The sequence below is a fragment of the Anolis sagrei genome, chromosome 3, assembly GCF_037176765.1.
Source record: "Anolis sagrei isolate rAnoSag1 chromosome 3, rAnoSag1.mat, whole genome shotgun sequence".
Classification (NCBI taxonomy): Eukaryota; Metazoa; Chordata; class Lepidosauria; order Squamata; family Dactyloidae; genus Anolis; species Anolis sagrei.
Genome location: NC_090023.1, coordinates 43,129,372 through 43,157,013, shown reverse-complemented (window position 1 = coordinate 43,157,013; position 27,642 = coordinate 43,129,372). Strand labels below are relative to the sequence as shown.

At 40.9% G+C, this 27,642-nt stretch overlaps 1 protein-coding gene across 1 annotated transcript; it reads left to right on the top strand.

Moving 5' to 3' along the window:
* The first annotated feature begins 18 nt into the window (after nt 1-18).
* ZBTB11 (zinc finger and BTB domain containing 11) lies at nt 19-26,548 on the top strand. The gene is made up of 11 exons (XM_060770692.2): nt 19-704; nt 6,094-6,329; nt 7,085-7,316; nt 8,109-8,974; nt 10,300-10,479; nt 11,545-11,778; nt 13,188-13,332; nt 19,257-19,374; nt 21,337-21,495; nt 24,912-25,087; nt 25,774-26,548. Exons 1-11 carry the CDS (start codon nt 395-397, stop codon nt 26,283-26,285), a joined length of 3,168 nt encoding a protein of 1,055 aa, XP_060626675.2. The 5' UTR covers nt 19-394; the 3' UTR covers nt 26,286-26,548.
* The last annotated feature ends 1,094 nt before the right edge of the window (nt 26,549-27,642 follow it).

The window sequence follows — 27,642 nt, the reverse complement described above, 5'->3', positions numbered from 1 at the left end:
CTGAGGCTACATCTTCCCCGACCTCACTTCCGGTTGTGTAGCAGCCATTTTGTCTTTCCGTTGCTCCTTCCTCCCACCCGCCGCCGCCGCGGACCGCGGAACTCCAGTTCCACCTCTGGATCTAGACTGCTTTTTTATTTTATTATTATTTTTTAAAACCCGGACAACTATATTTGGATTTGCTTTTTTGGATACCTTTCCTTTTTTTATTGCTTTTCGGGAAATGGCTCTTTCCCACCTTGAACACCTGTGACAGCAGGCATTTCACCCCCCTTTTATATATTTTCCCTCACGGAGGAACTACTCGAGCGGCCTTGTCCCCTCAGTAGGCCTCACGCCTAACTTGAGGAGGAAAAGGAGAGGCTGGCTTGTCATTATTGCCATTCCCGTCGCCATGTCGAGCGAGGAGAGCTACCTGGCCATCCTGCGCTACCTGACGAACGAGCGGGAGCCTTACGCGCCGGGCACGGAGGGCAACGCCAAGCGCAAGATCCGCAAGGCCGCGGCCTGCTACGTGGTGCGCGGAGGGGTGCTCTACTACCAGCGCCGCCAGAGGGACCAGCAGCGCTTCGCCGAGCTCGAGGTGGTGCTGCAGGCCGAGCGGAGGGCCAGGCTCATCCGGGCCGCGCACCTGGAGCCCGGAGGCGCCCACCGCACTCGCCTCCAGACATGGCAGCGCCTCTCCAGGAGGTTCTGGTGGAGAGGTGAGCACGGCAGAAGCGGGGCAGCTCTCCTTCTGTCCCAGGGCGGCGGGGCGAAGCTCTTGCGCCCCCTCGGAGTGCCCTCGCTCGCTCCGGCGCCGAATGGCGCCGGAGCGAGCGAGGGCACTCCGAGGGGGCGCAAGAGCTTCGCCCCGCCGCCAAGGCACACAGGGACACAAGCCACACCCCCAGGCCCTCTCCTCCTTCGAGAGCACCGCCCTTCAAGTAGCGTCGCTGGGCCTTTGACAGTGTCTTCCTGGGTTGTTGAAGGTTTTTCTGGCTGTATGGCCATGTCCTAGAAGCATTCTCTCCTGCATCTATGGCAGGCATCCTCAGAGGTTGTGAGGTCTGTTGGAAACTAGGCAAATTGGATTTATATATCTGTGGATTTCTTTCAGAGCACCCAATCCGTACATATTTCCTATTCCTTGACTGCAACTCCCAGCTTGGAACCCCAGGTCTCAGCGGTGGCCGGGAGAGCTTTTGCACAATTAAAAGTTGTGCACCAGTTGCGCCCGTACCTTGGGAAGTCAGATCTGGCCACAGTGGTCCATGCTCTTGTTACATCCCGAATAGATTACTGCAACGCACTCTACGTGGGGTTGCCTTTGAAGACTGTTCGGAAACTTCCATTAGTCCAGCGGGCGGCAGCCAGATTACTCACCGGAGCATCATACAGGGAGCATACCACCCCTCTGTTATGTCAGCTCCACTATTATTATTATTATAATAACTTTATTTGTACCCCGCTAGCATCTCCCGAGGGATTCGATGCGGCTTACACAGGCCGAAGCCTCAAAAACACAATACAACAATACAATACTCAAGCAAATTAGTTCCGAGCACAATTCAAAGTGCTGAGTTTGACCTACAAAACCCTGTACGGCTCCGGCCCAGCGTACTTGTCCAAACGCATCTCCCTCTACGTCCCACCTAGGAGTTTGAGATCTTCTGAGGAGGCCCTGCTCTCAATCCCACCTCTATCACAAGCGAGATTGGCGGGGAAGAGGAGCAGGGCCTTCTCGGTGGTGGCCCCTCACCTGTGGAATTCACTCCCCGGGGAAATTGGGTCATTGACATCCCTCCTCTCTTTCAGAAGGAAATTAAAAACATGGTTATGGGACCAGGCTTTCGGGCAATCTGGCGGTTAGATAAGGACAATGATGACCAGAATCGAGAGTACTTGACAATGTGGAATGAATTTACGGACTATGAGATGGCGAACGCTGAGCATTAGATTGTTTTTATTGATTTTAGTGTATGGACTGACTGTTTTAATTGTTATAATTGCTGTTTACTTGTTTTATCCATTGTTATTTATTTATTTATTTCGGTCATTTCTACCCCGCCCTTCTCACCTCCTAGGGGGGACTCAGGGCGGCTTACATCCGGCACAATTCGATGCCAACTGTTACAATAAAATGCAATAGCAATAACACAATAGATTAAAAACAAACAATTAATACATTACAATACAATACAAAAAATATCAACTAAAACCCGCTCTATAGCCCGCGTTCATCAAGTTTTAAAATCCGTCAATCCATTTAGCATTGCCTTAGTCCTTTCCCACTCTAGCCATCGTTATTTTGTTAATCTGTCAGATTACCCAAATGCCTGGTCCCATATCCATGTCTTCAGCTTTCTTCTGAAGGAGAGGAGGGAAGTTGACAACCTGATTTCCCCGGGGAGTGAATTCCACAGGCGAGGGGCCACCACTGAGTAGGCCCTGTCCCTCGTCCCCACCAGTCTCACCAGTTATGTTTATGTTGGCATCGAATTGTGCCTTTTGTAAGCCGCCCTGAGTCCCCCCCTTGGGGGTTGAGAAGGGTGGGGTAGAAATGCGTGAAATAAATAAATAAATAACAATCCTCCAGCTAGATAAGATATATACATTAGAGATAGATAATAGGTAGGCAGATCAATCAGGAGGACTGCTGGGAGTTACAGTCCAAGAATAGGTAGAGAAGGGAGAAAAAGGGAGAGGAAGGGAGGAAAGCTGTAGAGCAGTGTTTCTCAACCTGGGGGTCGGGACCCCTGAGGGGGCTGTGAGGGGGTGTCAGAGGAGTCGCCAAAGACAATTAGAAAACACAGTATTTTCTGATGGCCATGGGGGTTCCGTATGGGAAGTTTGGCCCAATTCTGTCATTGGTGGAGTTCAGAATGCTCTTTGATTACAGGTGAACTATAAATCCCAGCAACTACAACTCCCAAATGTCAAGGTCTATCTTCTCCAAACCTCACCAGTGTCCACATTTGGGCATGCTGATTATTCTTGCCAAGTTTGGTCCAGATGCATCTGTGCTCTCTGGATGTACGTGAACTACAACTCCGAAACACAAGGTCAATGCCCACCAAACTTTTCTAGTATTTTCTGATTGTCATGGGAGCTCTGTGTCCAAGTTTGGTTCAATTCCATCCTTGGTGGAGCTCAGAATGCCCTTTGATATTGTAGGTGAGCTATAAATCCCAGCAACTACAACTCCCAAATGACAAAATCAATCCTCCCCTCAACCCCACCAGTATTCAAATTTGGGTGTATCGAGTATTTGTTCCAAATGAATGAAAATGCATCCCGCATATCGGATATTTATTTACAAGAGGATTCATAACAGCAGCAAAATTACAGTTGTGAAGTAGCAAAGAAAATAATGTTATGGTTGGGGGTCACCACAACATAAGGAACTGTATTAAGAGGTCACGGCATTAGGAAGGTTGAGAACCACTGACGTAGAGAATCATAGAGTTGCAAAAGACCTCCTGGGCCATCCAGTCCAACCACCTGGCAAGAAGCAGGAATATTGCATTCAAAGCACCCCTGACAGGTGGCCATCCAGCCTCCGTTTAAAAGCTTCCAAAGAAGGAGCCTCCACCACACTCCAGGGCAGAGAGTTCCACTGCTGAACGGCTCTCACAGTCAGGAAGTTCTTCCTCATGTTCAGATGGAATCTCCTTTCTTTTAGTTTGAAGCCATTGCTCCGCATCCTAGTCTCCAGGGCAGCAGAAAACAAGCTTGCTCCCTCCTTCCTGTGACTTCCTCTCACCTATTTATATATGGCTATCATATCTCCTCTCAGCCTTCTCTTCTTCAGGCTAAACATGCCCAGCTCTTTAAGCCACTCCTCATAGGGCTTGTTCTCCAGACCCTTGATCGTTTTAGTAGCCCTTCTCTGGACACAGTCCAGCTTCTCAATATCTCTCTTCAATTGTGGTGCCCAGAATTGAACACAATATTCCAGGTGTGGTCTAACCAAGGCAGAATAGAGGCATAGCATTACTTCCCTAGAATCATAGAATCATAGAATCAAAGAGTTGGAAGAGACCTCATGGGCCATCCAGTCCAACCCCCTGCCAAGAAGCAGGAATATTGCATTCAAATCACCCCTGACAGATGGCCATCCAGCATCTGCTTAAAAGCTTCCAAAGAAGGAGCCTCCACCACACTCCGGGGAGAGAGTTCCACTGCTGAACGGCTCTCACAGTCAGGAAGTTCTTCCTCCCTAGATCTAGACACGATGCTCCTATTGATGCAGACCAAAGAAGGAAGGAGGGAAGGAAGAAAAAAGGAAGGAAGGAAGGAGAGAAAGAAAGAGGGAGGGAAGGGTGGCCACAGCAATGCGTGACAAGTACAGCTAGTATATAATAAAATAATAATAATACAACTTTATTTATTTCCCACCATCATCTCTCCAAGGGGACTCGGGGTAACTGACATGAGGCCAAGCCCAGCAATTACAACAAGGCAGAAAGAATACAAACATACAATCATACCATAATACATTAAAATAAAATACAAAAAAATAACAAAAGAGAGTAATATAAAATAAACACAGGATATAACATAAAATAACAAAAAAATGAGCCAAGTGGGCAGAGCCAATTACAAAGGATAGAAATTAAATATATGGCAGTGTGGACTCAGGGCCCTTCCACACAGCCCTATGTCCCAGAATATCATGGCAGAGAATCCCACATTATCTGAGTGTGGTCTCAGATAACCCAGTTCAAAGCAGAAATTGTGGGATTTCTGCCTCGATATTCTGGGATATAGAGCTGTGTGGAAGGGCCCTCAGTCTATGCTGCCATATATTTCAGTTCAAAGCGATTAGTGTCAGATATTATTCAGCTGTGTGGAAGGGACCTCAGATAATCCAGTTCAAAACAGATGTTGTGGGATTTTTTTGCCTTGATATTGTGGCTTATATGGCTGTGTGGAAGGGACCTGGGACTGCTATTTGGGGTGAGGCAGAGAGATTACAAAGAGGGGGAGGAGGATGACAGCCAGCACAGGGCCTCTGGCTCAGAGCTGCCAGTGTGGTGGCCACTGCCGCTGTTGCTCCCACTTGTGCTTCTAGGCCCATCTGGCCGACACCCGCCTTGACCTGTAGGAACAGGGGAGGAGCATTTTTAAGCATCACACTGGTGGACAACAGCTGACACACCAGTGTGTTGTGACACACAGTTTGGAATGTACTATTCTAGAGGCTTAAGTCTTGACAAGAGCTTTCACAGAATTCTAGCTTTAAAAGAGACCCCCAAGGGCCATCCATTTCAACTCCCTGCCATGCAGGAACACACACCCAACAGATGGCCATCCAGCCTCTTCTTTAAAACCTTCAGAGATAAATACTCCACCACACTTCATGGAGGCAGCATGTTCCACAGCTCTTACCATCAGTAAGTTTTTCCAAATATTGAGGTGAAATTACTTTTCCTGTTGTTTGAATCCATTACACTGTGTTCTAATCTCAGGAGCAGCTGAAAGCAATCAGTCTCCCTCTTTAATATAACAGCCTTTCAAATATTTAAATATAGCTAAGGACAAAATTACACATAAGCTAGTGTGCTAAACGCAGTATTGATAAATCTTAAAGATACCAACTTTATTTCAATATGTGATCACATTATTGAGCCAGACAAAAATGCATGTTCTTAGGACTCTATGCAGTGTTGTTTTCCTACCTCTGAACAAAATGTGTATGCTATATGCATTGTTGTTTCTCAGCCAGACGTACAAGAAGCAGCATATAGAATGGAAAGTATGGGCATGATTGTTCCACATAGTCTATGTGAACCATGTCATCTCTTTAACATGCATGATTGCCATTTTTTGTGCATGGATTTATGTAGGCTACAGGAGTGTGTGTCTTGAGTCAGCACATGATGCTCTTATACAAAATTTATTTTGCTTTGATGAATTATCAATAAAAACAAAGGATAATTATTAAGGAAAATATATCAATGGAAACAAAAAATATTATTATGGAAATGACATGGGAGGAAATCAAGAATTGTTGTTGTTGTTAAGGGAACTATTTCCTAAATAACAGTTGTACCAGAAAGATGAAGATATTCTTACGAATAAATAAGGATTTTTATATTTTTATTTTAGGTATTCTAAAGCAAGTTAAAGATTACATTAAAGAATGTAGTAAATGCCAGGAAAAACTGGATCGCTCCAGGTCTTTATCAGATCCATCTGAAATGCTGGAAGAGCTAGGATTAGATGCAATGTCTCATGAAGATAGCAATGAAACAGATGATGAAATAAGTAACTCAGCATCAATTCCATCAGCATCACCAAAACCTGTGAAAAAGAAGCCAATTGCTAAACACGAGCTTGTATTTGTAAGTAACTTTTCATATTAAGTAACTATTACTTAATATGGCTTCTACGGTTCATCTTAAATGAATACTGGTGTTAGCAATTTTAAAGCCCTTTTTAATGTAATTGTATCTTATTTGCTTTTAGGGTATATGTTGTAATGTTTTACACATGTTTTAGTTTTCTGGGTTTTTTGTGCTAGGAGCGATTTGAGAAACTGCAAATTGCTTCTGGTGTGAAAGAATTGGCCGTCTGCAAGGATGTTTTGATGCCCAGATGTTTTGATGTTTTACAATCCCTGTGGGAGGATTCTCTCATGTCCCCGCATGGGGAGTCGGAGCTGACAGAGGGAATTCATCTGCATTCTCCCTAGATTTTAACCTGTGACCTGTCAGGTTTCAGTCTTGCTGGCACAAGGGTGTAACTCATTGCGCCATCGGGGGCTCATGTTTTAGTTTACTATGTCTTATGGATTGTTTTTTTATTTTCATTTCGATTCTTAATTCTTTGGTGTAAGTTTACTGTTGTTTCTGTGCATTATCTTGTATTATTTTGATGTGTTTGTATTCATTTGAGGCACTGAATGTTTGCTTATTTGTTTTGTGTCTGTAAACTGCCCTGAGTCCCTTCGGGGAGAGAGGGCGGTCTAGACATAAATTATTATTATTATTATTATTATTATTATTATTACTACAGTTTATTTTATGTTTGGATTATTTATAAACACAATGTAAGTTAAGACCTTAATTCTCATGTCTGGTATTTTTTTTAAATACAGGTTGACAGTAAAGGTCTTGTGAAACAAAGTTCTCCAAAGCATTGTCAGTCAGTGTTGAACCAACTGAATCAGCAGCGTCTTTCGAATCAATTTTGTGATGTTACTTTGCTAATTGAGGGAGAAGTACACAAAGCACACAAATCTATTTTGGCGGCCAACAGTGAATACTTCAGAGAACTCTTCATTGAAAAGGGAGCTGTTTCTAGTCACGAAGCTGTGGTGGATCTTTCAGGTAACCAATCTATAAAGAAAATGAGTGCATTACATTCATAACACTAGAGACAATTGTTTTAAAATAGACAACTTCGTGCTGTCCATTTGGAAGTAGTACGATGGTTTATTTTGACTCTTTGTGAAGCTGAAAATTCTGGGTACTTGATTTTATTTCTCTTTATGCACCCTGTTTATATTGGCTTGCAAGCTTTTTTGTGTCAGAAGCGACTTGAGAAACTACAAGTCACTTCTGGTGTGAGAGAATTGGCTGTCTGCAAGGATGTTGCCCAGGGTTTTCCCGAATGTTTTACCATCCCGTGGGAGACTTCTCTCATGTCCCCGCATGGGAAGCTGGAGCTGACAGGAGTTCACCTTGTCTTGTGGATTCAAACCGCTAACCGTTAGGTAGTAGTTCAGCCGGCACAAGGGTTTAACCCATTGCGCCACTGCTCCTGGCATGCAAGCTGAGTTAGATGGATTCCTCTAACTGCATTTCAAGGTGTTAAAGTAAGATGCCTTCCAGCAATAATTTTTTTAATAAGTAAAAACGAAGCAAAATAACCAGGTGGAATCTTAAACACAAACAAATTTATTATATTATAAGACTTTGTGGACATTGTCCAGTAATCTTATGCCATCAGAGCTCACTCATTTTAAAATGTCATAAGAATTTTAAAATGTTGCTTTTGGTGCAACAGACTTAAGAAGGCACCTCACCTGGAAAGTAACAAAAGCAATTTATTGGCTAAGGAAATAAGGAATCATATCTGAACAAACTATTTTAAAAGTATTTTTTTCTGATTTGGTGCAGGTTTCCGCAAGGCCAGTTTTCTCCCTTTGCTGGAATTTGCTTATACTTCAGAGTTAGTTTTTGATTTCTGCAACATGGCCGCAGTAGCTGAACTAGCTCAACATCTCCTCATGACAGAAGTCCTGGAAATCTGTGAAATTGTGCACAAACAGATGGAAGAGAAACAAATCACAGTGTATCAGAAAGGAGATGTTCAAGTAGTAGAGGTATCTCAGAATCTTTTAGAACCAAATGAACGTGAAGAAACCCCCCTGGACAGAACAGAGCAGCCTTTTTCTACAGAAGCGGCAGTAGCAACTGTGAATGGAACATATCCAAGCAGTGAAATAGAAGCAGAGGCCACGGCTGAGGCTGAGGCTCACACTGCTTCAGAGACTATTGTGGAAGATCCTCCAGAACCACCCGTACAGTCTCCCAGAACAGAAACAACGGAAAGTGAAACAACTGAAAATAAAGAAAATGCTGATGAAACAATGGAATGTACCACAGATCAGAATATATCTATAATGCAGCCTGAGCCTACAGCAGTGGACCAAGAAATTATCAGTACCCCAACAGGATGTGATCCTGATCAGAATGTAATCAGTGAACAAATTGAAAATAATGAAGCAAACACAGAAGCAGCTGAGATCCCTGAGATTCCTGAAGAATCAGAGGAAGGACTGAAAAAGAAACGTGGCAGGCCATGCAAAGTGCAGAGTATTTCACAATCAGAGTTGGAGACCTCTATTTCCAGTCAAGATGACACTTACAAAAGCAAACTTCGCCAACGTTCGGTTACTGAAGGCGACTATATCCGATTGCATAAAGGTATTGAGAAGAAGCTACAGAGTAGAAAGCCAGCCCCCAAATCAGCCATCCAGCAGGTATGATGAGTCTCTTTAAAATCTTAATCAAAATCGTAAAACAGAATTTCACATAGTTTTATAGACATTTGTAATATTTTTTAAAATTTCACTGTCACTTTCCAAGTAGTTGTAATTAAATAAACCAATGAAAAACAGAACCATGCCACCATCCAGGCAAATAAAATTCAATTTCAATTCCTCCCTGAAGGTACCTAGAGAGGGGGCTTGTCTGATATCTTTTGGAAGGGCATTCCAGATCTGGGGCACTACGACTGAGAAGGCCCTTTCCCACATTCCCACCAGTCATGCTTGTGAGGGTGGTGGGACCATGAGAAGGGCCTCCTCAGAGGACTTTAAGGACCAAATGGTTTTGTGGGGGGAGACACGGTTACGCAAATAGGCTGGACCCGAAGTGTAAAGGGCTTCATAGGTAATAACCTGAACTTTGAATTGTGCCCAGAAACACTCATGTAGCTATTGGAGCTGCTTTATGTGGGGAGTGGTGTGCTCCCTGTAGTCAACTCTCATTAGAAATCTGGCTGCTGCTCTTTGCAATAATTAGTTTCCAAATCATCTTCATACGCAGCTGTGGCCAGATCATGCTTTTGGAGGTACAGGTGCAATTGGCGCACAAATTTTCATTGTGCAAAAGCCCTCCTGGCCATCGTCAACATCTGAGCTTCTAGTGTCGCCGCTGAGCCCAGGAGGACCCCCAAACTGTGGACTTGTGTCCTCAGGGGGAGTGTAACCCCATCTAGCACAGGTACCCACTCTATTCCCTGATTGGCCCCACTACCAACCAAGAGAAACTTGTCAGGATTAAGTTTCAGGTTGTTAGCCCATCACAGCAGCCAGGCACTGGTTCAGGACTTGAGAGGCTTCCTTTCCTAATAACCTTTACCATTTCCCTAAAAAGTGAAAGACAGCATGAGATCCATCATTGACAGGATTTGATCTCATTCCAGTCTGCTTTGAGGAGACTTATCTTGACAATGTTTGAGAATCTCAGCAGCAAGGTATAAAACTCAAGTTGGGGGGTCAGCTGAGCCAATATGTATCCTACATAGTATGTAGTTTGGTGGAGTGGGCTGTGTATGGAGAAATAAACTTTCATTTGATTTTTAATGCTTAACTGTATATTGTGCTCTGTTAAATGTAGAAGTCTGAATTGATGTGAAGAGGTAGGTTGTATGAGCATAATCACTTATCTTCTTCACATCCATTAGACAGTTACAAATGCAGGTGCTATGTATAATGGATCATTCTTTCTCTTTGTTTGTACAGTTGATTTTATTCATTTTTGCTTGTGTAATGTTCATTTTAATTAATAATTTTCCAATTAGGTTGCCATGAAGTTAGTTCAAAGAGGCAGGAAGATGAAGCAGCCCAAGAGAGACACCACAGAACACAGTGAAAAAGAAGCTCAGCACAAATGCCATGAGTGTGGAATGATTTTTCAAAGACGTTACGCTCTAATAATGCACACATTGAAGCATGAAAGGACGAAAAATTATAAATGTCCAGTAAGCTGTTCTTAATTTATTCTGCAAGGCACTTCTGAAATGCTGTGCCTTCAAGTCATTTCTGATATATGACCATCCTCAGGTGTATCAATCGATTAGTGTGATTTGTTTGGAAGGGGTTTGGGTTTTGTTTTGGTTTATTTGTGGCTGAGATAACACGAAGTGTCCAGAGTCATCCAATAAATTTCTGTGACTGAATAGATCCCTGATCTTTCCAGAGGTTGTAGTCTAATTCTCAAACTACTATACTAAATTACATTGGACACTCTTTGTTTATTCTTTATATCCAGGTGTCTGTATGCAGTCTGCAGTTGCTCCACATGATATGTCAAACAACTGTAGACTGCATACAGATACCTAGATGTAATGTAATTGGTGTGTAATATTTCACACACCAATCTTTTGAATGAGCCAACTATTCTAAATTTGAACTAATTAATGATGCATATGCCTCAATTCCCAAGACAGATCTAAATTCACAAGCCTAAATTCAGTTGCTAGTTCTTACAGAAATAGAATCATTGAATCAGTAGAATGCGTACAAATATTGACTTGCTATATTCACACTGATTCAGTGGATCTGCTTTAGGTGGAATGAATAGTGTGATTTAGGTCACAGTCCTTCGATCTTGAAACAGTAGCTACTTTCAAGTTTGCAGACTGTGAATATATCTGAATCCGGGCAGACCTTAGCATTTTAGATTTCACTGATCTTACTTGAGAGATTTGTATACACTTTAGTAGTAGTAGTAGTAGTGCTATTAATAATAATAATAATAATAATAATAATAATAATGTATTTATAGCCTGCCCACTTTCCCTGAAAGGGACTCAGAGCAGTTTAGAGAAATAACAAAAATGGCAAACATTCAATGCCTGGAAACAAATAAACAACAATAGTAGTCATACAGTAATGTGTAAATGAGTTTTTTCCCCTCAAATAAGAGATGCAGACATAGGACTAACTTTTGCATGTACACATTTATAACAAGACATCATGATCTTGGGTTTTTCAGGCCAAGACTGCTTCAAATTTAAAATCTGTACAAACTTTTGTTTCCTTAGCTATGCAAAAAAGAGTTCCAGTATGGGGCCTCACTGCGAGCTCACCTTGTTCGTCACACGCGAAAAAATGAAGTGACTGTTGCAACTGCCAGTATAGAAGAAAGTGGAGGAGCTGTGAAGGGCAGAACTAAGCGGGAGTTCATCTGTGATATATGCGGAAGAAGTTTACCTAAACTTTACTCTTTGCGTATTCATATGTTAAAACATACAGGAGTGAAACCACATGCATGTAAGGTAAGAAGAAAAACTTGATGTCCTCACCTTTTTAACTGTATTCTCACTGTAATTGAACAATGTTTCTTATAGTTTGGAGCCTCCAGTGGCACAGTGGGTTAAACTGCTTAGCTGCTGAACTTGCTGACCAAAAGGTCGGGGGTTCGAATCTGGGGAGTGGCATGAGCTCCTGCCGCTAGCCCCAGCTTCTGTCAACCTAGCAGTTTGAAAAAACAAGCAAATGTGAGTAGATCAATAGGTACCGCTCCGGCAGGAAGCGAATATCCCTCCCCAGGGATATTAGATCAGCCCCTTCCCTTTTAACATTTCGAAAGCAGGTCAAGACATGGCTCTTTGAGCAAGCGTTTGCAGACACAATATAACGGACATGTAGAAAAACGGAACGACTCAACGATGTTATTGGATAACGCTTTTAACTAGGAGACTCAAATTGATATATGTTTTTATTGATATTGATTGTTTTACTTGGTTTTATATTTAAATTGATTGTTTTTAAATTGTATTTTATGTCTTTGATATTGACTGTAAACCGCTCCGAGTTGCCTGTGAGCTGAGAGGGGCGGTATATAAATGTAGTAAATAAATAAATAACGGCCGCTCCATACATTCATTCCGGCCGCATGACCTTGGAGGCATCTATGGACAACACTGGCTCTTTGGTTTCAAAATGGAGATGAGCACCATTCCCCAGAGTCAGACACAACTAGACTCAATGTCAAGGGGAAATACTGATTTTAGTTGAAATCCTAGTCTTTCGCAGTTTCTGCCATTACCCCCCCCCCCCCCCCCCCGGCCTCTGAATTCCAATGTTATCTAAATGATTCTTCCCTGGACATGTTCAGCCCACATATAGTGAGTTTAATTATAACTACCTTTTATAGCTTGGATACGTGCCCGTATAGGTGCTGGTTTTTAAGTGCCAAATTTGTAATTTTGCCATTTCAGATTTTGATACTAGAATTGACTTTTTAAAATTTCTAGCTAGGTGATTATTATTACAAAAGACCTCATATTATGAGAAGTCTTTGCTTTTGTGCTGAAATGTTCTTTTTTCTTGGAATGTTAAAGTGCTCCTGCCAATAGTCAGTTTATCTCCTTCTCAAATAGCTTTTCCTTTGCTATAAAACAGTGGTTCTCAACCTGTGAGTCCCCAGGTGTTTTGGCCTAGAATTCCCAGAAATCCCAGCCAGTTTACAAGCTGTTGGACTTTCTGGGACTTGAAGGCCAAAACATCTGGGGATCCACAGGTTGAGAATCACTGGTATAAAATTTATTGGCATTGATAAAAAGGATAGTGTCATCCCCTCCCTGATCATACCATACCAATAAATTCAGCACACTGCCCTGTATCCTTGTGTGTTGCTTCCAGTTTTCAACAATATTAACATTAGCAACTTTGTATTTTATAGATTTGTGGAAAGTCATTTACTTATAAACATGGTTTAAAAATGCACCTTGCACTCCACGAGGCACAGAAGCAGTTTAAATGTGAACTGTGTGATAAATCCTTTGTCACAAAAAGAAGCCTTCAGGAGCATATAAGTATTCACACAGGTAAATGAAATATTAAATTTCACAGTTTTCAGGAATGTGTATATTGAAAATGGTAAATATCAAACTCAACCACATAATTTACTAGTTGACAATTGGAATTCAGCACTTACCTAAAATTCAGCAGAAGACTAGAAGCATTTTATAGCAGGTATTTGGCTGGATATTCTGAAGTCACTGCTTGTTCTGCATTTTATTGCTTATAGGCACTGTATTTTGTTATTACTGCTTCTCAACTGCCCTGTTAGCTGCTTTGAATTAGCAGAATATAAATCTCCTCCTTTTTAATCCTTGATCCTGAAATTGCTTGCATGTCTAGCCTTGATGGTTAATCCCACACACTCTGTGGTCAAGATGTGTCATGGCTGCAGCTTCTCTCAATTGATTCCCCGTTTTTAAGTACTCTGACATTTACAGGAGTTTACAGTGTTTGCAATGGTGTGCATCCAGCAGGTGGAAACGCTTGCTGCAAATTATGTATTTAAGCTTTATGTGTAATTGGTTTGCAAATTTTTGTGGTTTACACATTCAAAGAAAAGTACCATACAGTTCTTGTGGGTTTTTTCGGGCTATATGGCCATGTTCTAGAGGCATTTCTCCTGACGTTTCGCCTGCATCTATGGCAGGCTTCCTCAGAGGTCTGCTGGAGCTGGGAAAAAAGGGGTTTATATATCTGTGGACTGACCAGGGTGAGACAAAAGGCTTTTGTAAGTTGGGCTAGGTGTGAATCTTTTCAACTGACCACCTTGATTAGCATACAATGGGCTGACTGTGCCTGGAGCAAACTCTTAATGAAAGGTGCTTAGAAGTCCCTGCCTGTTTTTCTCTCTGCTGTTTTAATTTTAGAATTTTTTTTTTTAATACTGGTAGCCAGATTTTGTTCATTTTCATGGTTTCTTCCTTTCTGTTGAAATTGTCCACATGTTTGTGGATTTCAATGGCTTCTCTGTGTAGTCTGACATGGTGGTTGTGAGAGTGGTCCAGCATTTTTGTGTTCTCAAATAAAATGCTGTGTCCAGGTTGGTTCATCAGGTGCTCTGCTATGGCTGATTTCTCTGGTTGGAGTAGTCTGCAGTGCCTTTCATGTTCCTGGATTCTTGTTTGGGCGCTGCGTTTGGTGGTCCCTATGTAGACTTGTCCACAGCTGCATGGTATACGGTAGACTCCTGCAGAGGTGAGAGGATCCCTCTTGTCCTTTGCTGAACGTAGCATTTGTTGGATTTTCTTGGTGGGTTTGTAGATTGTTTGTATGTTGTGTTTCCTCATCAACTTTCCTATGCGATCAGTGGTTCCCTTGATGTATGGCAGGAACACTTTTCCTCTGGGTGGATCTTCATCTTTACTCTTGTGGCTTGTTCTTGGTCTTTCAGCTCTTCTGATGTCTGAGGTGGAATATCCATTGGCCTGTAGAGCCCAGTTGAGGTGGTTCAGTTCATCTTGGAGGAGGTGGGGTTCACAGATTCTTTTTGCACGGTCTGCCAAGGCTTTAATGGTGCTTCTTTTTTGACTTGGGTGATGGTTGGAGTTTTTATGTAGATATCTATCTGTGTGTGTGGGTTTTCTGTAAACAGTGTGACCCAATTGTTGATCTGGTTTACGGATGACTAGGACATCTAGAAAGGCAATCTTCCTTCCTTTTCTTTTTCCATAGTGAACTGGATGTTAGGGTGGATGCTGTTAAGATGTTCCTAGCCCAACTTACAAAAGCCTTTTGTCTCACCCTGGTCAGTCCACAGATATATAAACCCCTTTTTTCCCAGCTCCAGCAGACCTCTGAGGAAGCCTGCCATAGATGCAGGCGAAACGTCAGGAGAAATGCCTCTAGAACATGGCCATATAGCCCGAAAAAAACCCACAAGAACTGAGTGATTCCGGCCATGAAAGCCTTCGACAATACATTGAACATCTCTACGGGGAGAAACTGTTCCAAGACACACGGAAATTGGAGAAACTAAGGACCAGGAAAGCACATCTACTGTGCTCCCTGACTTTCCTTCTACGCTGCAGAGACACAGATACCATCCCACAATTCCTCTCAGCCAAAAGGACTTTCAAAACACCACAGGCTCACCGGATCTATGACCGCCTGGAACGCAACCTCTTAAGAGAGAGAATCCACACCATCCGCAAAGAACTCGCAAACACAGACAAGGAACTGCTGCATCTCCATATCAATATCAGCCAGAAGATGAATTCCCAGGACTGGGACAAAATAGACAATCTCACTTACAGGAAAATGGAGAAAAACATGGTTGTCCACACCAACAGACAAAAACAAAAATTCTACAAACGACAAAAGCAACAGCCGAAACCAGAACTGGATACATCACGGACCATCATCAACCTGACAGACAGGCAACTCTCTGAAGACCAAGTATCCATACTAGCGAAAGGAGGAAACTTTGCTGTAACCGCCACCAGGATCCCAGTAGAAAACATCATTGCCAATGTCGAATCAGCAATTTACCGCCTCCCAGAGGAGGAAGCAGAAGAAGTACGAGCGGAAGCAGCAAGGATCCTGAAAAAGGCAAAACTCCCCTCCAGTAACATTACTAGGAAGGAAAGAGAAGCCATTAGAGACCTAAATTCAGATCCTGATATCCTCATTCTGCCAGCAGACAAGGGGAATGCCACAGTCATCATGCATACAGAGCAATACAAGGAGAAGATCAAAAAACTCCTGGACCCTACTATATACAGAAAACTTAAGCAAGACCCAACTTCCAAAATAACCAGAAAAACCAACACTCTAATTAAAAACTCCTCAGTCAACTTCGACATACGACAGCAGCTATGTAAATCGGAAGCCCTTCCACCCAGGCTTTATGGACTCCCCAAAATCCATAAGGACTCCACCCCACTCAGACCAATCGTGAGTGCCATTGGGTCCCCCACATATGACTTAGCCAAATTTCTTGCTGCACAGTTACAAAGCCACATTGGGCTCACAACACACTACATCAAGGACTCAGCCCACTTCATTGAAAAAATCAGCAATCTCAAGCTAAATACAAATGACATACTGATCAGCTTCGATGTGGTGTCTCTATTTACCATGGTCCCAGTTGCAGACACCATGGCACTCATCAACCAGAGGTTCCCAGAAGACATCACGGCGCTGTTTCACCATTGCCTCACCACCAGCTATTTTCAGTGGGACAATGAATTCTACGAACAGAAAGATGGAGTAGCTATGGGGAGCCCTCTCAGCCCAGTCATAGCTAACTTCTACATGGAACAATTTGAAAAACAAGCTCTTGAAACAGCAACCAAAAAGCCCACTATATGGTTCAGATATGTGGATGACACTTTCACCATTTGGAGCCATGGAGAAGAAGAACTCAACAGGTTCCTGGAACATCTTAACAGCATCCACCCTAACATCCAGTTCACTATGGAAAAAGAAAAGGAAGGAAGATTGCCTTTCTAGATGTCCTAGTCATCCGTAAACCAGATCAACAATTGGGTCACACTGTTTACAGAAAACCCACACACACAGATAGATATCTACATAAAAACTCCAACCATCACCCAAGTCAAAAAAGAAGCACCATTAAAGCCTTGGCAGACCGTGCAAAAAGAATCTGTGAACCCCACCTCCTCCAAGATGAACTGAACCACCTCAACTGGGCTCTACAGGCCAATGGATATTCCACCTCAGACATCAGAAGAGCTGAAAGACCAAGAACAAGCCACAAGAGTAAAGATGAAGATCCACCCAGAGGAAAAGTGTTCCTGCCATACATCAAGGGAACCACTGATCGCATAGGAAAGTTGATGAGGAAACACAACATACAAACAATCTACAAACCCACCAAGAAAATCCAACAAATGCTACGTTCAGCAAAGGACAAGAGGGATCCTCTCACCTCTGCAGGAGTCTACCGTATACCATGCAGCTGTGGACAAGTCTACATAGGGACCACCAAACGCAGCGCCCAAACAAGAATCCAGGAACATGAAAGGCACTGCAGACTACTCCAACCAGAGAAATCAGCCATAGCAGAGCACCTGATGAACCAACCTGGACACAGCATTTTATTTGAGAACACAAAAATGCTGGACCACTCTCACAACCACCATGTCAGACTACACAGAGAAGCCATTGAAATCCACAAACATGTGGACAATTTCAACAGAAAGGAAGAAACCATGAAAATGAACAAAATCTGGCTACCAGTATTAAAAAAAAAAATTCTAAAATTAAAACAGCAGAGAGAAAAACAGGCAGGGACTTCTAAGCACCTTTCATTAAGAGTTTGCTCCAGGCACAGTCAGCCCATTGTATGCTAATCAAGGTGGTCAGTTGAAAAGATTCACACCTAGCCCAACTTACAAAAGCCTTTTGTCTCACCCTGGTCAGTCCACAGATATATAAACCCCTTTTTTCCCAGCTCCAGCAGACCTCTGAGGAAGCCTGCCATAGATGCAGGCGAAACGTCAGGAGAAATGCCTCTAGAACAGTGTTTCTCAACCTGGGGGTCGGGACCCCTGAGGGGGTCGTGAGGGGGTGTCAAAGGGGTCACCAAAGACCATCAGAAAACATAGTATTTTCTGGTAGTCATTGGGATTCTGTGTGGGAAGTCTGACCCAATTCTATTGTTGGTCGAGTTCAGAATGCTCTTTGATTGTAGGTGAACTATAAATCCCAACAACTACAACTCCCAAATGTCAAGGTCTATTTTCCCCAGACTCTACCAGTGTTCACATTTGGGCATACTGAGTATTCATGCCAAGTTTGGTCCAGATCCATCATTGCATGAATCCACAGTGCTCCTCTGGATATAGGTGAACTACAACTCCAAAACACAAGGTCAATGCCCACAAAACGCTTCCAGTGTTTTCTGTTGGTCATGGGAGTTCTTTGTGCCAAGTTTGGTTTAAATCCATCGCTGGTGGAGTTCAGAATGCTTTTTGATTATAGGTGAACTATAAATCCCAGCAACTACAACTCCCAAATTACAAAATTTGGTATTTGTGCTCAATTTAGTCCAGTGAATGAAAATATATCCTGCATATCAGATATTTACATTACGATTTATATCTGTATTAAAATGACAGGTATCAAGTAGCAACGAAAACAATATTAATGGTTGGGGGTCACCACAACATAGGGGACTGCATTAAGGGGTCACGGCATTAGCAAGGTTGAGAACCACTGCTCTAGAACATGGCCATATAGCCCGAAAAAACCCACAAGAACTGAGTGATTCCGGCCATGAAAGCCTTCGACAATACAAAAGTACCATATATACACCTCTTGTATACCCATCTTTTCATAGGCTATTTATGACTCGTTCCAGTATTATTGAACTTATCTCTGACTTTTTTTTCTTTTTATTTTCTGTTCAACATCTATCTGCTATCAGGATTACTATTTCTGTATCACTGTTGAACAAATTCTTATCTCATGTCCTATTCCCCTTCCCTCACAGATATGTCTCTGTTTAACATCTCTTCTTGATCTTGAGCAATTATTTATTTTCCTCTTGTCTGGCTGTCCTTTTTTAAAAAGATCACTCATCTTACTGGGAACAAAATCAGCAACAACATGTTTGTTTTGTATGTTGTTTGTTTTATATCCTTAACTGCTATAAAGCAGAAGAATAATATGTGTATAATTAGACTACACTGTTGCTCAGTGCGTCCTTATAGCTGTTGTGCCTTCAGCTGCAATATATCTACTTAAATCCTTCCCTTCAGCCACTCACAACCTCCTTCCTGTTTTCTCCAAATTCTTTCTGCATCCTAGTTTTTATCACACCATCAGCCACTCATAATAACCCACTTTTTTCAATAGAAGATTTCAACGCATTTGATTATTATTTTCATGTGTAAGTAACTCTTTTTCAATAAGCTGAAAGCGATGTCTTCCTATGTCTTTCATGGTAGTATTTATTAAAGACAATTCACTCTTACCTTCCCAGGAGAGTCAAAATATATTTGCTCACAGTGTGGAAAGCCTTTTTACAGAGCTTCAGGACTTAGTAAACATATAAAGAAGCACCAGCCCAAACCGGACATTCGCGGATATCAGTGTACCCAGTAAGTATAAACATATCTTATGGATTTAGAAGTCTTTAAAGTTTCTTTGATCCCTCTCATTGGGTCTAAAATAAATTCCAATATTACTATCAAAGAAAGCACAAATAGGATAAGGAAATAACTTTTTATTGCTGAGCATTCTTTAGATTTGTTTCTTATTGATTAGTTTTATTTTCTACATAAATGGAACCTACTACAGAGTGCTTCTGGATTGGAGTGCTTATGTTCATTTCAGTGAATCATGCCTTCTTCCAGAATATTCTGTTCTCTTCCAGTGCTCATGAAGCAGCCATTCAGTTTTCTTTATTCACTGAGTATATCCAGTTCTTATGGGGCTATTTGAGTTGGGGAGGGTTCTTCTTCTTCCCCCCCCCCCCCCCCCGTAGATTCCTTTTTGTACAGTTGGAAATTTTGGGGTGTTCAAGCATCATCATATTTTACCTTTTGTTTCACAATGGTCGAGCTCTGGTTGATATCTTGTCAACATTTGCCCACAGAATATTTAATAATGTTGACAGAAAATGATTTATCAGAGAGCTATAACAAACTGTTACGGTGCACCTTCACCTCCTAAGGAAAAGTAGACCCCTTCAGGATTTCAGTTATTCTCCTTCAAGATATATTCAGCTCTTAGGATCTAAAGCAGGACAAGTTGGCTTAATTGTTGGGTGAGTGGGCTTAATAACAAAAGACCCTCATAAATGTATAGCAGAGCAACTTATCAGCAGAAGCATGACCCAGCACCAGTAGCCCAAAGTGACAGAACAAAAACACACAGAGCAATGTTATCTCTTTGATAGGAGGCTTTCCTTTATAGTAAAATAATATGGTTGCACTATTTACAACAACAAGGTTTCCATAACACAGATAAACAAATATGCAGTAGCTTTACATACAACAGCCTTCACACTGGAGCTTTCTCACATTAGGCTTCTCCTACACAGAAGTATACCTCACACTCTAAGGCCTTTCTTGCAAAGTGAGACCTACTACCACTGAGACCTATTCTCCCACTGAGGTGTTATCTCACACAGAGAGGCTTCTCTCACACAGAGGTATAACACTAACAGGCTTTGGCCTTTTCACTCTTCTCAGGATGACACTAGCTTTAGCCCACTGACTCTTAACAGTCTTCGGCCTACCAACTCTTTCAGTGCTTGACTCATATTTTTGTAATAAAATACCCAACAAAGGTTCTCACTATTGTGAAATTCGAGATTCCCCAAAGTATGCCTCTATTAGCTTTCAGTAGTCTCCTTGTCCTACTCCGTATTACTATTATTAACATCACACCTACCCTTTTCTAGTGCTCCAAATCACAGCATCTTGAAATTTACATAATTTAACAAATTGATACAGCAGACATTTTGGTTATCTAATGTCTTGCTGAAATAAAATAAGTTTCGGTTGCATGTCAAAAGATATGTAAAATAGCTCTCTTTAGGCAGCAAGGACTATTGTCTGGGTACTTTAAACAGACAGCATCCTCTCCTGCATCCATAAGCCAAAGTTTTAATCCAAAGTAAGCAAAACAATCTAATGAATCATGACATCGTCATAGAAAACTAAAACTATTGATTAGAAGAAATGTGAAGCATTCCTGCAGTTATTGGACAGAGTCTTCTATGAAGCTTTACCTGTAATCAGTTTTGGTCTTACCATGTTCTCATTGTCTAAATGAGTCATAATTTAAATGAGTCATTGAGTACCATTTAGAATAACATAATAAGGGACATCGTGGTGCCAGTGGAGTGTTTCTATGAATAGGAAAGAAAACGAACTTTAATTATTGCCTAGAGTTATTGGAAAGGTTCTGGGATACTAAATGTGTTTTGACTTTAAATTTAGTCCCCCCCCCCCTTGATCCCCAGTATAGATATTGAATAAGACATATGCTGCACTTTAATAGCTTTCCACTGTATAGAACTTTATTCAAATGCACACAATTACATTTCATTTCAGATGTGAGAAAAGTTTCTATGAACCTCGAGACCTCAGGCAGCATATGAACAAGCATCTTGGAGTAAAACCTTTCCAGTGTCAATTCTGCGGGAAGTGCTATAGTTGGAAGAAAGACTGGTATTCCCATGTAAAGTCCCATTCTGTGACTGATCCATACAGGTAAGTCTAATTAAAGCTGAAAATAGACCCATTATGAAAACACATTGTCAAGCCTGTGTGCATAATTTTGCTTATGTGTAACGATATATTTTTAAAAGATTTATTGAATAACAGCCAAGGGAAGCAAATAATATGAAGGAACTCTGCTGATTATTGTCACAACACTATCATGATGTAAAGTTGATTGTATAGAATTAGTTTTTGCAATACAAGAAAAACTGTGTGTATATGAGAAATGCAAAATACTTTTTCTTGCTTTGTGTTTCGGTGTGTTAAAGAAACAGTATATACCAAAATGATTGACAGCTTCATTTTCACAGTAATTTCATAAGACTGTTTAATCCTGTTGTTTATTCTTTGATTTCAATTTGGCAAACTTTGTTTTAAGCCAAATCATTTTCTCTTTGGCATACTCCGTATGATTCTAACAGCTTAATTGCTCAGAATTCCAAAACATTTTTGACTGAAGTTCTGCAGGCAATAGAATACAGGGGAAAAATCCCTAATGATTCAGTAACTGACTCAAGAATTGTATTTACGCTCCACTTTTCAAATTTACATTACCAGATCCATTTTTTAAAGAAGCATTTTGTGACAATAAAATAGTATTCAAAATCATTTAAAGTACTAAGATTTTTTCATGTACTGTACCTTTTAAAATGAGCAGAAAGTAATGATATAACAAGAAGCAAAAGTTAGAAATAAATAGACAGTTACCAAAAAAAGACGGAAATAAGCAGTAGGGTGGGATTTCCAGCCAAGATCAAATACTAAACAGTTTCCCATGTAAAATGTTAATTCTGTGATCCAGGTTCTTGGCCTTTAAAAATATTATTAGAAAAGGGATTTAAAAGAAAGCAGCAGCTCCAGAATTCCGTATGAGGTACCTGTCGCCTGTCTCAGAAAAAACACTGAAGAACAGGAAAAGAAGCAGGAACAATCAGAATGCTAAAAGACCGTATTTCCTGAGTAGAATGTCAACATTTGGGGGGGGGGGCATTTACTGTAGGACAAGTTTGAGAAGAGCTGTGATAGAGGTTTATGAAATTGTACAGCTTTGGAGTACATATTTATTACTTTGTTACAGCACTAAATATCCCAAAGCCATAAGATCCTATCTGCTCTTGGAAACTAAGCAGAGTCCATTTGAATACCAGCTGTTATATGCTACATTTCAGAGGATGGAACTAACAACACCATTTCAGTATTGGGTTGCTATGAGTTTTCCAGGCTGTATGGCAGTGTTCCAGAATGCTTCTGGAGCGTGACTATACAGCCCAGAAAACTCAGAGCAGTCTAGTGATTCTGGCCATAAAAACTTTCGACAGTGCATTATTATTGCTTACCTAAGAAAACTGTGAAATTCAGGAGGTCATTGTAAGTCAACAAGTGTCTTGAAGGTACAAACATACATTTACAGTACTAGGTTACTCAATGAAACTTGCAATAGATGCGGAAAAGGAAAAAAACCCGACAACAACAAAAACCCAAAACCTCAAGATATCCTCAGTTTAAATGTAATTAAATGCTGCAAGATGTATGATCTTCTGTTGATGGATTGATAATGGGATTGGAGTAACTCATGGAGGATTGCTTTATCACTAGATATTGGCCATGATAATTTAATAGAACCACTAGATTCAAGGCAGTATTCCTTTTCTTAACACATTTTGCGGGGAGTCCCCTTATCATCTGGTTTCATACAAAATTGTTTGTATTGTTATTCCCATATTAGAGATGCTATGTAATCCATATTAGAGTCAGCACGGTATAGTGGTTTGAATGTCTGATTAGGTCTGTGAGGCCTACACTACCCTATATCCCAGGATCTGATCCCAGATTATCTGCTTGTCCCAGATTATCAGGCAGTGTAGATTTATATAATCCAGGTCAAAGCAGATAATCTGGAATCAGATTTTGGGATATAGGGCAGTGTTGATCCAGAGAGACTAGGAATAGAATCCCCACTTGGCAATGTAAACTCATTGGGTGACCTTGAGTAAGTCGCATACTCTCAGCTTCAGAGGGTGGCAAGGAGAATGTCTTTTGAACAAATCCTGCCAAGAAAATCCAGGGGTAGGTTCACCTTGGGGTTGCCATAAATCAGAAATTACACAACATGACAACAAAATAAATTTATTTATTTGTTTATTTTGCATATTTGTTTCCCGTCCTCCTCACCCCCAGAGGGGGACTCAGCAGTTTCACAACAGGCATTCATTCAGTGTCAACAACAGAAATAATAATAGCAATTTAAACAATTCACTAAGGCATTAAATTACTACGGTAAAGGTTTTCACGACACTAGGTCCAGTTGTGTCCGACTCTGGGGGTCGGTGATCATCTCTATTTCTAAACCATCTTGGAAGACACCTCCAAGGTCATGTGGCCAGCATGACTGCATGGAGTGCCGTTACCTTCCTGCCGGAGTGGTACCTATTGATCTACTCACATTTTGAACAGCTAGGTTGGCAGAAGCTGGGGCTAACAGCAGGAGCTCAGGCCGCTCCTCGGATTTGAACCTGTAACTGTTTGGTTAGCAAGTTCAGCAGCTCAGCGGTTTAAAACCCACTGTGCCACCAGGGGCTCAAAAAAAAAAATACATTTGTTTAAAACCACGCAGGTTTAAAATCATACTCCAGGTCAGTCCATTGTCATTCACACAAATTGGGTCTCAATCATGATTGCTGATTCTACTGTTCGAACGCTTGGTCCCATAACCAGGTTTTGAGTTTCTTTCTAAAGGAATGGGAGCACGAGACTGAGGGAACAGCCTGTAGAAAACTATCTAGTAAATTTATGGCTTAAGCCAAATTTGAACATGGGAGTAGAAATACTTACGTAACTTAACAATTTTTCCTCAGAAGTTGCTTAAAATTTGCTTTGTTTTTAAAAGATGCCTGTCTATATTCATAGTGATTGGAAGATATTCTAACTTCCCTTCGTGAAGATAGGATTCTTAATATCTAAATTTGTATAACAGATTGTCCTAGATGATAGATGAATGCAGGCTGACAGCTACTATGCAAGTTGCTTCAAGGATCAAGAAAAAGCTGTATCAGGCAGAGAACTTTGGAGATAAGAATAAATATAGAATGACATTTTTGGAAGACTATAAGTCAGGTGATCATGATTTTACACTCATGAGGTCATCTGATCTGGGTGAAAACTAGGCCAAGCATGATTAATCTTCAAGTATGAAAACAAATCCAGTGAGTTTACCCAATTTTTGTTTCTTAGTTAACACCCCACCTTCAGCCATATTCATCTTCAGAGAAGGTAGCAACTGTAGAATTCCATTATCATTTGGCTGTTAGGAAAACAAATTAAATCTTGCACTGTTGCAGTTATTGTCAAAAGAATTGCCCATCTTTGCAGGGTTTTGCAATGCAGCTTTTTTCCACCTTTTCTTTTAGGTGCAATATTTGCGGCAAAGAATTCTATGAGAAGGCTTTGTACAGAAGGCATGTCAAAAAAGCCACCCACGGGAAGAAAGGAAGAGCAAAGCAAAATTTGGAACGTGTTTGTGAGCACTGTGGGAGAAAATTCACCCAATTGCGAGAGTACAGAAGACACATGAATAATCATGAGGGTAAAGGGAACATGTTCTTTTTTTAAAAATATTTTGTTATTTAAAAGCACGAACAAAATTGGTTATTTTTAGTATAGAAATTAAAATACTTGTAATGCTGGAGGAAAAACGAAACTGAGCACTGTTGTAATATAGAACAAAGATAAACATGATGTAGTGGCTTTATTGCTGGACTAGAACTCGAGACCAGCATTTGAATCTCTGCTCAGTCACAGAAAATCACTGGGTGACCTTTGGGCAGGCTGCAGTATTTCAGCTTCAGAAGGCAATGGCAAACCCCATCAGAACAAATATTTCTAAGAAAACCCTGTAATAAGTTCATCTTAGCTTGGAAACAAGTTCAAGGACTATAGCAACAGGGACAAAAATAATTAGCTAGATATAAATGGTGCACTTGTGAATTAAATGTATAGGTGGGATTTTACCACAGAGAAAACACACCCAAGATCTTAACTCTTAATGTCTTTGGAGCAGAGGTTGGAGTGCCTTTCAAGTTGTACTGTAGCTCCGTAAAGCTTTTAAAAAATGTTTGGCACCCAAATAACAAAATTACAAAAGGACATGCCACATGTTAGTGATGTGTCAGAATGTATATCAGTGAAATGGTTAGAAAAATGTTTAGTTACTGATAACTATGTGATTGTCAACTTCTCCCCCCCCCCCCCTTCCTGTATCTTGTTGAATAGGTGTTAAGCCCTTTGAGTGCCTGACTTGTGGAGTGGCCTGGGCTGATGCACGTTCTTTAAAGCGCCATGTGAGGTCCCACACAGGAGAGAGGCCCTACGTGTGTCCAGTATGCAACGAAGCCTACATAGACGCTCGCACCTTAAGGAAACATATGACCAAGTTCCACCGGGATTACGTACCTTGTAAAATAATGCTGGAAAAGGACACACTGCAGTTTCATAACCAAGGGACACAAGTCGAACATGCCATCAGTATTTTAACATCTGATGCGACAGAACAAGAGGCGGAGGTTTGTAGTGAAGATATCGAGACTGTAGTAATGACTGAAGAAACACTCGACACTGTTGCAGCTACTGAAGAGTGTACCACAGTTTCTACTCTTTCTGACCAAAGTATCATGCAGGTAGTCAATTATGTATTGGCGCAACAACAAGGACAGAAAATGACTGAAGTTACAGAAGCTATTCAGACTGTAGAAGTGGAGGTGGAACATGTTTCTGATCAGGACTAAATACAAACATTTGTTAATGCAGAAGATAATGTAGGTGAAGCAGCATGTGCAATTTCCCAAGTATTAATGCTCTGACTGGATGTTTACAGTAATACCCTAATTCCAGAAACATTCCTTGAATTTCTTGAAAGATTTAGTACTAACTTCTATTCATTGCAAAGTAAAACCGATGAAGCCAACAGAATAAGCCATGTAGACTTACATGGAAACTACTGCATCACTTGTAATCACTTGGTTAAAAAAATAAAGTCATTTGTGTGCTAGTGGTAGGTATGATGTATTTCTTGTTTTCCTCTTCAAACAGTTTGCTTTTATGCAAATATTCTGGTTTGGTAATCCAAAGAGTTGTTCCACTCTGTTTAAAAGTCAGCTATATTCTTGAAGTTCAGGATAGGAGTGTTATCTACAAATTAAACTTTTGGCTAGGTGTTGGTATACAAAGCATTATGTTCATGAAGGTGCTCACAGCTCAGTATGATTCTGAGTCTCCTGTCAAATCTACGTAGCATTTTTGGACACAAATATGAATGATGTAGTTCTGTTATTTTATTACACTTCGAGGCTTCTATAAGAAACAATGACTGTAAAACTCAAAATGTAATCAAATCCAGATGTCTGGTAGTTTTGAGTAATCAGTTCCAGGCAGTAATGTAAGGAAACTGGCTAGTATCAGTGACTGTGTACATTCTTGCACTGTTTTTTTTTTTGTACATCCTGAAAATTATTTCAAGGTAGTATTTCTTGAGACACAAGTAAACATGTATACTTTATATTTATACTGCTGAGATTATGCTTTATTTAAGAAACTATAACCCAAAAATGAACAAGGGAAGAGATGTTGTGTATATGAAAACAAAGTGTGCTTATTTATATTGATACATTTAGAGCAGGAGCAAGCAAAATGTGGGCCAGACTACAATTCTCTTACACAACTTGGAAGTCTACTTGCATGAATTTTTGCTCAATATACTATTTATGGATCAAAACAATACAGAGCCATCCGTAGAAAGCCTTCTAATATCATAAACAGCAGCGACCCCCCACTTTTAAATGGCCAATTTTGGATTAGTTCAGAATCTGTAAAACAGCTTGACCTAACTAATAGCTTCAATTCTCTTATATAAATAACATCCTTTCTAGTAAAGGTGCTGAGCCTTTGTTTTATGCAAATTCTGGATAGGTGGTATGCAAATGAAGGAACAGTAAATCAAAACCCATATTTATAGTATATTGAATATGTCACAGAACGTAACTATATCTTCTACAGAGCTCACTACAATTAATCTTGCAGTAAGTATATCTGATGAAATGAGGACAGGAAATTCATGTGGCTGCTGTAAAGTGAAATGTGACATGA